Raw genomic sequence first — 12,448 nt, forward strand, 5'->3', positions numbered from 1 at the left:
TCGCACAGAAACGAAGACCCAACACAGCCATAAATAAATAAATAAATAAATATAAAAATAATAAATAAATAAATATTTAATAAATAAAATAATAAATAAATAAAATATTTATAAAAAATAAAATAAATAATAAAAAATATTTATTGGGAATGAGTTAGGTATATCCACCTCCACTAATTCCAAAGACTCATATTCACCAGCCAAACAAGGATATCAGATTTTTAAATACCAAAGGCCATGTTTATATTAAGTGGAAAAAAAATGTTTTTTTAACTTCTAAAAGCCCTGGCAGAAGCCTGGCTTTTTTTTTTTTTTTTTTCCTTAAGAATTGTGACCATCCATCTGAGGAGTGACCACTCAACCCAGTGTCCTGCTACTGAAATCTCTCTGGGACACTCAGTGCCTTTCAGTTTACAACAAAGAAAGGCTCGTTCTGCAGCTACATAAAAGGATCTTCTAATAAAAAAGCTTCTTACATGTCTCAAAGGAATACTGGAAGGATAAATTAGATAATGCCTTCAAAAAGGCACTTTTAAAAGGTGCCTTGGAAATAGAAGATGCTATCACTATTGTCATTTTGTTATAGACAATAATGTTACTTGTTTTTCCTGGAAAAGCTACCTTTCCATCAGAAAAAAAGCCAAAAAACAAATATCCTAAAAGCTGCTATTCTGTGGTCTTAAAAATGTATTTGTGGCTAGATGAATATTTCCCTTCTCCCTTCCTCCCCTCTAAGTCCAAGCAACCCCACGGGACCTGGGATTTCTGTAGTCAAGATCGGGAGAATTGAGACAGACAATAGCAATATGTAAGCAGAAGACAGCAGAGAACAAAATTACAGAAACTTATCGTAAGAGGACACATTTGACAGCATACAATTCGAACTCTTTGCTATACTAGTGGAAGACACCGACCCAGAAAAGTTAAGCCACATTCCAAACATTACACAGCTAGTTAGGAACAGAATCACGGTAGTCCTTAAACATAGCCAAACGGCTAGAAGGAGAAAAGGACATCCCCCATGCCTGTCTCAGCATCACCATGGTTCCAGAAGCTGCCTGATACTCAAGTCCATCAAGAAGGCATCCAAGCTTTGATGCTCTACAACATGGGGGTCATGAACTGGAGACCCTCAAGTCTGGGGACCCAGGCTCTTTCCTAACCCCACCCTACTCCCTAACTCGCTAACTTTGAGCAAAGAATCTCTCCAAGCTTAATTTCCCTCAGCTGTAAGAGTGGATGTTATCGGTACTCACCAAAGGGTTGTTGAGAGGATTAAATGTGACTACAAAGACGCGTTTAACACAGTCTAGCGATAACTGTTGACTTTAATGTCTCTGGATAGCAAAATTAAATGAGGATTAAAAGAGAAATGCAGGGGCTTCCCTGGTGGCGCAGTGGTTGAGAGTCCGCCTGCTGATGCAGGGGACACGGGTTCATGCCCCGGTCCGGGAAGATCCCACATGCCGCGGAGCGGCTGGGCCCGCGAGCCATGGCCGCTGAGCCTGTGCGTCCGGAGCCTGTGCTCCGCAACGGGAGAGGCCACAGCAGTGAGAGGCCCGCGTACCACAAAAAAAAAAAAAAAAAAAAAAAAAAAAGAGAAATGCATATAAAGTGCTCGGCTCAATGCTTGACACCGTAAGTGCTCAACAGATTTGGGGAAGTATTACTTTATACTCCGGCACAGGCATCCATTCAGCAAGAATTTGTTGAGTCCGTCCTTCCTAGGTGCTGGGAACTACCCTATACCTTAGGATCCTACTACCTGAACTCAACTGCTGACAGTCAGATGGAAGAGGCAGACACGTGGTTGGACAAAAGCTCTGTATCAGAGCTGGACAAACGCAACCCTCGGGCCAAACCCATGCCCGTTTCTGTACGGTCCCTGAGCTAAGCAGGATTTTCACATTTTTAAATGTTTGGGGGAAAAAAAATCAAATGAAGAAGAATATTTCATGACATCGGAAGAGTCCATGAAATCCAAATCTCAAATCCAAATCTCAGAATCCATAATTAAATTTTATTGGAGCACAGCCACGCTCATTCATTTAGATATTGTCTATGACTACTTACACCCGGCAGTCAAGTTGAATGGTTGCAACCGAGACCATATGGCTGGCAAAACTGAAAATGTTTACTATCTGGCCCTTTACAGAAAGCTTGCCAACTCCTGCCCTATGTCTTGGTAAATACTATAATATGTATGTGTGCTGAAGGATGCTATAGAAGCATGTGGTAGGGGACAGGGGCGCCTAACTGTGTCTGGGAACTTGTGGAAGCTTCGCTAAGGAACTGAGTCTTAAAAACTGAGTAGGAGTTTGCCAGATGGAAAAGGGTACATGGATGCATAAAGGTTCAGAATCATAACAGAGCAAGAGAGGTTCTGGGAAGATAGCAAGACACTGGGTGCTTCTTTAAGTTAACTCTGATCTTATTGTCCTAACGACATCCACAAAATGTCATCACTATATGTCCCTGTGCAAGAATGAATTAGGTTTCCAACTGTCTAGTAATCTCCAGACCACTGTCCTTAATGCCGGAACAATTCTCTTCTCTCAGAAAAATCACATAGAACTTTTGATCCCTCGGAGGTTTTCAAGTTTCCGATGGAAATGAGATTTAATGGACTCATTATGAATACGTTCCCTCCCTGTGCCCATGTCCAGTCTCATTAGCATGTGTCACTGGGTTAATCAGTCACCGTGACTGGTTCTTAACACAGGTGTTAAAACCGTACTTGGCTATAGGTTGAAGGAGCACTGAGACATGTGATCCGTGAATTTAAAGAGTAGAGAAAAAAGAAAATAAACAAGAGAAGGGCAGGACTTAGCAGGTGGTACCAGAATGACGTAACCTGGGAACGGCTGGCACAAGGATGTTAAAGTCTTCTGATCCTGGGTCCACAAGGTGAGCAGCATGGACGACCAGAGACATTCCTGAAACTCGGGACGTGCAGGAGAAATAAATGGCAGATACAGTAGTGACATCAGTCACCAAGCCGGTCACCGGCACTGGCTTCACTCAGTGAAACCGATCAAAGGCTCTGCTCTTGTAAACTAAGAGGCTGCTATAAACTTGAAGTCATAGGGCAGAAACTAAGACAGAACCCAAACGTGAACTTCATACCAGAACAAAATCCAAACCAAACAAAAAATTCCAACAACCCAGAAAAACACAAGTATCAGTTTACTTCTCCTCTCTGACTTGGAAGGGTTGATTGATTCATGGTCGGTCCACCGCTCAGGGCAGCTCTACTCCCCAGCCCTTCCCGTTCCCATACAAGGCCCAGCAGTTCACCCCCAGCTCTGCCAGGTACCCCAGTGCAGCCTTGAGCATCACTACCTTCCTCCACCCAAACGTCATCCATCCAACAACATGTTGATTGAGCTCCTCTAAGAGGCTAAGGGCTGGGGATACCATACTGAAAAAGACAGAAGTTGGCCGGCTCTCTCAGAGCTCTCTGCAGAGCAGGGAAGACAGGTGCGATGGTCAATGAACCAAATGCTCTGGAATGAGACAACCAAGGGGCCTAAGAGAGCCAAGTGGGTGGTGGTCCACAGTGAGGAGGAAGGGAGAATGGACCACTCCTCTCTGTGGACAGTCCCTTCGAGGCCCCTAAGCAGCATGATTTGTGTCCCATTGTTTGGTAGCCTTGACCAAACAAATCTGGGCGTACAGCCATTTGGGCAGAAGAGCTGTGACAAGGAGACGAATCCAAGCCACATGTAGGATACAGTCCTCAAGACACCTCAACCTGCTCCTGAGTCAATCTCCCAGGCCCGGCTCTCCCTCACCTAAGATGGGTGCTTTCCCAGAAGTCTCCTCAGTGCCCCCGCAAACAGACTTCAGCGGGCAACCCCTCCGGGTCAGCAGAGACGCCCAGACACATCTGCACACCAGCAGGGAACCCCGCTTGTGTACTTTCTTGGGAAGCTACACAGCCCCCAAGAAAATAAATTGAAAATTTCAATTCGCCCAGCCCCTGGTTCATGAGCTATGTTGGACATGCCTGAACCATGCTTAGAAGCGAACCAGTATCCCGGCTACGGACAGACAAATGTCACTGACTAAGTCACCCTGGACGCAAAGAAATCGCACGGTTTGGATTGCCAGGATCCACGTTGAATCCACATTGTGTACTTATCATCCTCCAAACAATGTTCGCACCGTAAGTCAAGCTCCAGCACTTTGTAGAAATGCTTTCGGGCACAAAGTACTCATTGTTACTTTCCTCGCCCACAAACAGTGCATCTTTTTAAACACAGAGCCATAGGCAGCAAACCATCGAACTAAATAGGGAAATGCTTTTAATGCAACAAGTATTCTCCACGCTACCAAACTTTAATAGAGTCAGAGGGAAAATACATTTCCTTTGCCCTCAATAGAAAGAATGCACATAAGTTTGAGAAAAGCTGAGGAACCCACTTCTAACCTCTCTCACAAAAGCAATCAGACGGCCTGCTCTTTGTCAAGAATGACTACATATAAATCTCCTACAATCTAAGTGAGTAATATTATGATTTTAATACTTATGTGTGTGCCAAAAGTATACACAGCCTAAGGACCTTTACAATCAAATGTAGAAATAAAAGGAGAAGGAACACTTCAGATGAAACCCAGAGCTGGAAGTGGGAACTCGAGCTGGAATGCTTCAGTCAGCACGTACACAGTCTCTGGCTTTGAGAACGTAAAAGGAAAGATGGTTATAGAGAGAGGGACAAAGAAGAGTATAAAAAAGAGAAAGGACACAGCGAGTGACCACTCAGAGAGTGAAGTGCTGTCTCTCCCCCTGGGCTGTATCACTTCAGCTAATACACGACAGGAACTCCTTCCCAAGGAGACCCAGAGTAAAGAGAAGACAGCCAAGGGGGGTAGTTTCAGGTGGCGGTTGACAGTGTGGTCTCTCAGATAAGACTGGGTTCAAATCCTGGCTCCCACAGGTGTGTGATTCAGATCACGGTCCTTCATCACCTCTGTAAGCCTCAGTTTCCTCATCTGTAAGGTAGGTGAACAACAGCAATAATACCGTAGAACTTGGCGTCGTAGGGCTACGGAAAGATTCAATGAAATAATAAAGAAAGCACAGGGCCCAAAATAGAGAAAAAATCTGAATAAATCTTATTGATACTGATTTTTAATAAATATATTTGTCTTCCCCTCGAAGAAGGAAGAAAGTGGTTGAATGGTGCGGTGAGGGACTTCCTGACTGGTGTCCTAAGGGCCTTGGTTTTGGTGTCACCACCAAGTAACTCATCTTACCAATCTGGAGCCAATTTATTCATAGAAAACAAAAATGTTGGATTAAACTACCCTAAAGCTCCCTTGTATCCTCAGAAGAATTCCATGAGAACTATTTGAGATTAAAATCAATCAATTCCACAAACGTTATGGACACCAAGGAGGGAAAGCGGCGGGAGATGGGGGTTGTGGTGTGATGAATTGGGAGATTGGGGGAAAAAAATTAGAAGAAAAGCGTAGGTTAATAATTTTTCAGTGTTTCTTTTTCTAATATGAGAACTTAAGGCTTTCAATGTGTCTCAACAGCTTGTTTTAGCTGCTTTCTGCAAGCAACGTTTTGTATCCCTGAAGTTTTACTATGTGGTATTTACATTGTTATTTATTTCAATATACTTTCTAAATTTGCTGTAAAAAGGAAAAAAAAAAAAAATCAATAAGTTCCTATCTAACTCACGTTTCTTGCTGAAATGCCAAGCACCATATGGGCTCTCTTGCTCTCTGTAATCTGGACTCAGTGTTGCCACAAATCACATCATGTCTCCTGAAACACCAATGACAAATTTAGACTAGAGTGTGGGTGTTTGTCTTGCTCCAAGAAGGGGCCGATCTCTTCCTCCCTGTACTTCAACAGCAGTCACATGAGACCCAGGGTCTCTTTGTTCTGAAAGCCACTTGACTTGGTATTTTTCCCGGGATGAGGTGGTAACCATTACCTTCATCCTCTGGGGGGCAGGGGTGGGGGAGGAATACCCAAGGCCTAGAATTATGGAAATAGATCAGTTTTACTTTGTGACGTTTCTCCAAATCTGATATCACTGAAATAAAAAATACAATTCTTACTCTGAAAATAATAATGAGGTTGAAACTATATGAGTAATTACAGTCAAAGGAATCACGGAAACGCATCTTTTCTAAGAAACTATCTAACAGTGGGTGATTTCTGTAGCCCAGGGTTGTGGTTCCGAGTGGCATACACGCAATTTAAAAATACCTCTGTGCTCCTAGGTCTCATAGCCATCAATGCAATACGCTTGCTCGTTTGATAAGAGGCTAGATATTGTTTCATTTCCTTAGTGTTTCACAAGGATTTTGAAATCCTGTAACAAAGGGAGATATGAAACAGATGTATGAGATTTATCTGAAATCCACTTGTGTTTAATCATAATACTTCTTATAGAAATCCCCTTTGTATAAGATCGTATGTGATATATTTATACAGCAACATACAGTAGCCACAATAAATGATGTGAGTAATTACTTAAGCTGTAGGTATTGTTGTCTTTTTCTGCCTTTCCTCTGGCTATCTGAGTCCTTTTTAAGCCTATCTCATTTCTATGTCCTCCACATACCTTTGGTTGAATGCGCTGCTTCTCTCACGTAGAAATTAAATTCAATTCCCTACCATCTAGAGACAGTGCAGAAACCAAGAGAAAACCAATTCTGTGGGTCTCTGTTGTGTTTATAGTAATAGATGTTGATCTTTCTTCAGTTTCAGTTACTGAAGAGCAGTTCCAATTTTTGAGATCTAGTACAGAAAATAAAAAATAGTTCTGTCATATCGTCTTTTATCATAGTGACAAGCAGATTGGATGGCATGATACTGGTAAAATAACATGGGTATAAACCAGAAATCTGGGCTTCCATCCTGAGTCCGACATTTCTTATGTGTGTCTGAGACCCAGCCAGCCCATCTGTAAAGTGAGAGACACGATACTCTCCCCATAAGACCCTTATAAAGATGACATAAAGTAATTTAGATCAATGAAAAAGCAGTATGCAAATATTAGCTGTGATTCTGTAATTTAATCAATGCCACCTCAGATCCTTTGTGAAAAGAAGTGGAATGATTAAATGGATGGAGATAGATAGATACATCTATACATCCATACATCCACACATCCATAGGTAGATAGAGATACATAGATATACAGAAAGAACGATGGATGGATGGATGGATGGATAGATGGATGGATGGGTAGGTAGGTAGGTAGATAGATAGATAGATAGGCAGATAGATAGGATAGGGTCTGAGAAACAGAACTTATAATAAATAATAATTCCCAATACATGTGTGACATTTTATCATTACAAACTACACTTTTAAAAGTCGTGGAGTCTCTGCACACAGCTCTGTACCAGGGCATCCCCCCAGCTAAGAGGATGTGTGGGGAACATAGATCACATTCCACTCACAAAGGGCACATCCTGGGACAAAACTGTGTCTGCCAGGATGTGGGAACACCTTTTTCTCACTTTCACAAAGCCCTCCTTTGGACTAGCAGTGAGCCTGATGAAAATGATTGCATTCAACCCTCAAACAATTCTGAGAGATATTATGGCCCTACTCTTACAAATTAGACAACTGAGACTCAACTGAAATGAGTTGAGTCCAAGGAATTAAAGCATGCATCAAGGTCTTCTGACCCCCAAGCCAATGCTCCGTTTACAATGGAAACCTACGAGCAAACCAAGTAAGTGTTAAGCAGATGGATACAAAGCTGGACAAAACATGACAAAAACTCAACCACAACTTAACTTTTCACTCTACTCATCTCCACCAACAGATCCTGAATCCACAAAAGAGGGAGATTCGTGTCAAGACCGTAGAACACAAATCTGCAACAGACACAACCTCCACCACATACAACACGACACACAATCCTTTCCAACAGAATGCTTTTAATATAAGTGGAGGAAACAGACCAACAGCTAAATAAACACAATGCACTATTAATAGGAGATAGAAACGCAATGTGTTTCCCAGTGTGTATCTCTAAACGATGGGCAGGGTTCAGATAAATGCTCTCTAGATGGGATGGGGTGGGTCTGCAGACCTGATGGGATTGGAAGTTGGGAGGGTGGCCTGGAGGTGTGTGATTAAGAGCTCTTTGTGGTGTAACTGTCAGGGCATACTGGCTGACCTGGTCACCCGAGGGTGAGGAATCAGGCACAGCGCCTGCAGCCTGTAGGTTGGGGTGAGCAGAAAAGACCCAAGGGGTACAAGCTGAAAGTTGAACAGAGCAGATCAAAGCATGTAAGCTGGAGAAATGGATATCAATGACCCACCGATGGAGGCAAATGATCAGGGATCCGGGAAGAACGAGAACAAGGAACGACGTGTGAGTTAAGAGGGAAGTCTGAACAGCTGGCAGGAAAGGGCGTGTTCCGTGCACTCTTAAATATATTCCTACCGTGAACAATGAACAATAAGAAGTTTCACTGAAAGGATCAAGTTCAGAAGGGACAAGAGGACCTGAGCCCTGGAGCTCTGGAAGGCCAGACAGTGAACAAACCAACTATTTATATGGACAAATCTTCAGCTTGTGGCTATGTAAGAGTCCAGTAGCCCTGGGTAGGATGAGGTCTTCAAAAAACTATGGTAAATGGAGCTAGCAAGTAGAAAAATTATAGAAACATAGGGGACTTCCTTGGTGGTCCAGTGGCTAAGACTCCGCACTCCCAATGCAGGGGGACCGGGTTTGATCTCGGTCAGGCAACTAGATCCCACACGCCGCAACTAAAGATTCCACACGCAGCAACAAAGATCCCGCGTGCTGCAACTAAGACCCGGCACAGCTGAATAAATAAATTTTTCTTTTTAATTACAGAAACATAAAGGGGAAAATCTAGGACACAGTTGAGTGGCATTCATTCACTCAGCAAACTTCACTGGTGCCCGTTACTAATATGTAGTAGTAATAGTAGAAGTATCAGTAGTAGGAGTAACAGCTGACACTTACCACGTCTATGCCACACATTGTTCTAGGGACTTTTAAATCGTTTAACCCTTGCGAGTATTCCTATTTTTATAGAGGAGGAAACTGAGGCACAGAGAGGTTAAATAGTTTGCCTGAAGTTATTCCGCCAGTGAGTGGCACCAGCGGGATTTAGACACAGGCTCTCTGGACCCCGAGTCCATGCTCACATTCTTAACGATGATAACAGCCTGCTAGGTACATTCTGGCTCTCTGCCAGCTTCCACGGCTGTAGTAAGACCTGCCTCCTTTTCCTAAAGGAATTTGCCATCCAGTGGAAGTTCTGGTAGAGCAGTAAATAGCGCCATGGAGGCAAAGGTCCCATGTAAAGCTTCAGTCAGTCACAATTTTCCTGGGTAGACCCAGATTTTCTCGCCCTCCTTTGGGGCCCATCCATGGAAAGCTTGCCAATCATGGGAGCTTAACCATGGCATTAATCAGAGGGATGAGAGAGAATCAAACCTCCCAAACACACAGGGAGATCAGCTCGGTGCTCTGTGACCACCTAGAGGGGTGGGATAGGGAGGGTGGGAGGAAGGGAGACGCAGGAGGGAAGAGATATGGGAACGTATGTATATGTATAACTGATTCACTTTGTTATAAGCAGGAACTAGCACACCATTGTAAAGGAATTATATTCCAATAAAGATGTAAAAAAAAAAAAAAACCTCCCAAACACTCCTCTACCTCTTGAATAATAGATTTGAATTATGCACATTTGGTTTGAGCACTTAGCAGGTATCTGGAATCTATTTCCGGTTTACGTGAATCCTTCATCAAAAAAAGAGTCTAGAATATCCTATAGTTTGCCATTAAACAAATATAAGCCTCTACCAGGAAACTGTTTTACATAAGATGTTCTCTATGAAAGTTAAATGGTCTTTAAGAAGAAACTCTCAATATCTGTCTGTACTCAAGATTATTTATGAGCACATTGTAAGTATACTGCTAAGAAAAGTGACACGTGTGTTTCCGATAACGTGCAGGAAAGTTCAAAGGCATTCAAGCTGCTTTGTTTCCAAAGCCCACTGATAGGCACTGTGGCTTCCGACTGCAGCGTTTACAGAGCCCTTGACAAAACAGCTCTTGACCCCACGTGTGTCTGGCACACTGATGCTATAAAAGATTGTTGCTGAAGGTTTTTTTTTCCGGCTGAGTTTTATGGTTTTATTAACACAAACAAAATGTGCACACGAGCTGCCTATTCATTTTCTTGCTGCGCAGCCTGGCGTTGGGACCAGTGACTCCGATGGGCTACTGGGCTGCTCTTTCCACAATGGCCCTGCAGTTCTCGGAGGAGACATTGCAAGCAATGTCAGCACAGTAAGATCTGTCGCACATCGGCAGCACTTCAGGCTCCTTGACCTTGTGGACCAGGAACTTGCAGAAGCCGCTGGGCAGCATGTGTTTTGTTTTCTTGTTACTCCGGTAACCGATGTTGGGCATCAAGATCTGGCCCTTGAATCTCCTATGCGCCCTGCTGTCAATGGCTCTGGGTTTCCACCAGTTCTGCTTACTTTCGGCATATCGGTCTGGCTGGTGCCGGATGAACTTCTTGGTCCTTTTTTTTTTTTGGATCATCTTGGGCTCCAAGAGGGGTCTGAGGGCGGCCATGATGCCGAGTAGGAGATGGCTGCCACCTCCTTAGGCAGCGCCCGAGGAAGAGCGCTGCTGAAGCTTCTCTATTCTCTTTAAATAAACTGTCGCAGTTACTTACTGCTGCATAACAAATCACCCTAAAACACAGGGGCTTAGAGCAACAAACAAAACTTACTTTTGCTCATGAATCTGCAACCCCGGCAGTGCTCAGCAGGGATGGCTGCTCTCCACCCGGCTCAGCTCCATCGGATTGGATACGCCCCTTTATCTCCAACTGATTCACTTTGTTATAAAGCAGAAACTAACACACCATTGTAAAACAATTATATTCCAATAAAGATGTTAAAAAAATAAAAATAAATTAAAAAAAAAAGATACCAAGAGAGTATAAACCTCACTAATAAAGAAGTGCGTACTAAAACAAGGCACCATATTTTTACTTATAATTTAATGTGGATCTTAAGCCCAAGGCTTAGTTCTTCACTGGTACTGTGAATTTTCAAAACGATTTTCTTTCCTTTAGTCAGGGATAGGGATTGGCATATGAATAATGAGATCAGTGCTTGTATATGTACCTGGGAGAACTGTAAACTTGCACAGTTGTTCTCACAAAATAATTTGATGATATTTATTAAATGCCATAAACTCTGATCCAGTAAGATTTCTTCTGGGTTCTAGAATAAGGAAATAATCCAAATTCTGGGAAATCTGCATTACATATTAGGATATATGCATTTCCTATATACATTGGAATGTCATCTCATCTCAGCTTACCTTTTTTTAAAAAAAAAGCTGTGATCAAATATACATGCATAAAAATTTACCATCTTAACCAATTTTAGGCGCACGGTCAGTGGCATTAAGTACGTTCGCATTGTCGAGCAACCATCACCACTGTCCATCTCCAGGACTTTTTCATCATTCTCAACATAAACTCTGTACCCGTTAAACAATAACTCCCCATTCCCCCCCGTCCTCAACTCCTGGTAACCACTGTTCTATTTGCTGTCTCTAAATTTGACTAATCTAGGTACTTCACATAAGTGGAACCATGTAATATTTGTCTTTCAGTGTCTGGCTTATTTTACTTAGCATAATATTTCAAGGTTCATTCATATTGTAGCATGCATCAGAATTTCATTCCTTTTTTAAGGCTGAATAACATATATATATATATATATGGGATTTTGTTAATCCATTTGTTCATTATTGGGCATTTTTATTGTTTCTACCTTTTGGCTATTGTGAATAGTGCTAGTGTACAAATATCTGTTGGAGTCCCTGCTTTCAATTCTTTGGGTTATACACCTAGAAGTGAAACTGTTTCTATTTTATATCAATGAAAAATTAGAAGCAAACATCATATACAACAAATAAGGAAATTGCTAACTAAATTATGGTACATGTCCTTTATATCCTGTCTCCTTTTAAAATGAGGACCTTAGAGGCCTCACAGGCCACCTTCCCAGGCCCCTGTTCTCCACGCCTCGCACTGTCTCCATCTACCACGGCATCTGTCCTGCCATGTTGATCGTTTCTCCTGCTAGAGGAAATGATCCTCTGTCAGGTTAGGGATTTTGTCTTCCACCTCTGGCCTCAATTCGTCAATAGCTGGAACATAATATGAGCATGATAAGTGTTGATTAGGTAAAAGAGAGATTAGCAGGAAATAGCAGAGTCAAAAATCACCTCATAATAAATTTGATTCAGCTGTTTGTTGACTGACTGTGAAAACTTTATCAAGGACATGAACCTAGACTCGAATTTGGGGAATACAAAGTGAAAATCTTATAAGTGATAGGAAAGTCTTTGGAGGAGTGTGACTATACCTAGTATGTCACGACACTAAAGTTGGT

General features: G+C 42.4%; 1 protein-coding gene across 1 annotated transcript; it reads right to left on the minus strand.

The window, feature by feature from the left end:
* Positions 1-10,247: 10,247 nt before the first annotated feature.
* LOC136123776 (large ribosomal subunit protein eL32-like) lies at positions 10,248-10,607 on the minus strand. Its single transcript, XM_065878127.1, has one exon. The coding sequence runs from the start codon at positions 10,605-10,607 to the stop codon at positions 10,248-10,250; it is 360 nt and encodes a 119-aa protein (XP_065734199.1).
* Between the last annotated feature and the right edge of the window lie 1,841 nt (positions 10,608-12,448).

Source organism: Phocoena phocoena, chromosome 5, assembly GCF_963924675.1.
Source record: "Phocoena phocoena chromosome 5, mPhoPho1.1, whole genome shotgun sequence".
In the NCBI taxonomy this organism is placed as follows: domain Eukaryota; kingdom Metazoa; phylum Chordata; class Mammalia; order Artiodactyla; family Phocoenidae; genus Phocoena; species Phocoena phocoena.

What these genes read in the sequence shown, in the direction of transcription:
- LOC136123776 (XM_065878127.1), bottom strand. Translation starts at nt 10,607, where the DNA reads ATGGCCGCCCTCAGACCCCTCTTGGAGCCCAAGATGATCCAAAAAAAA.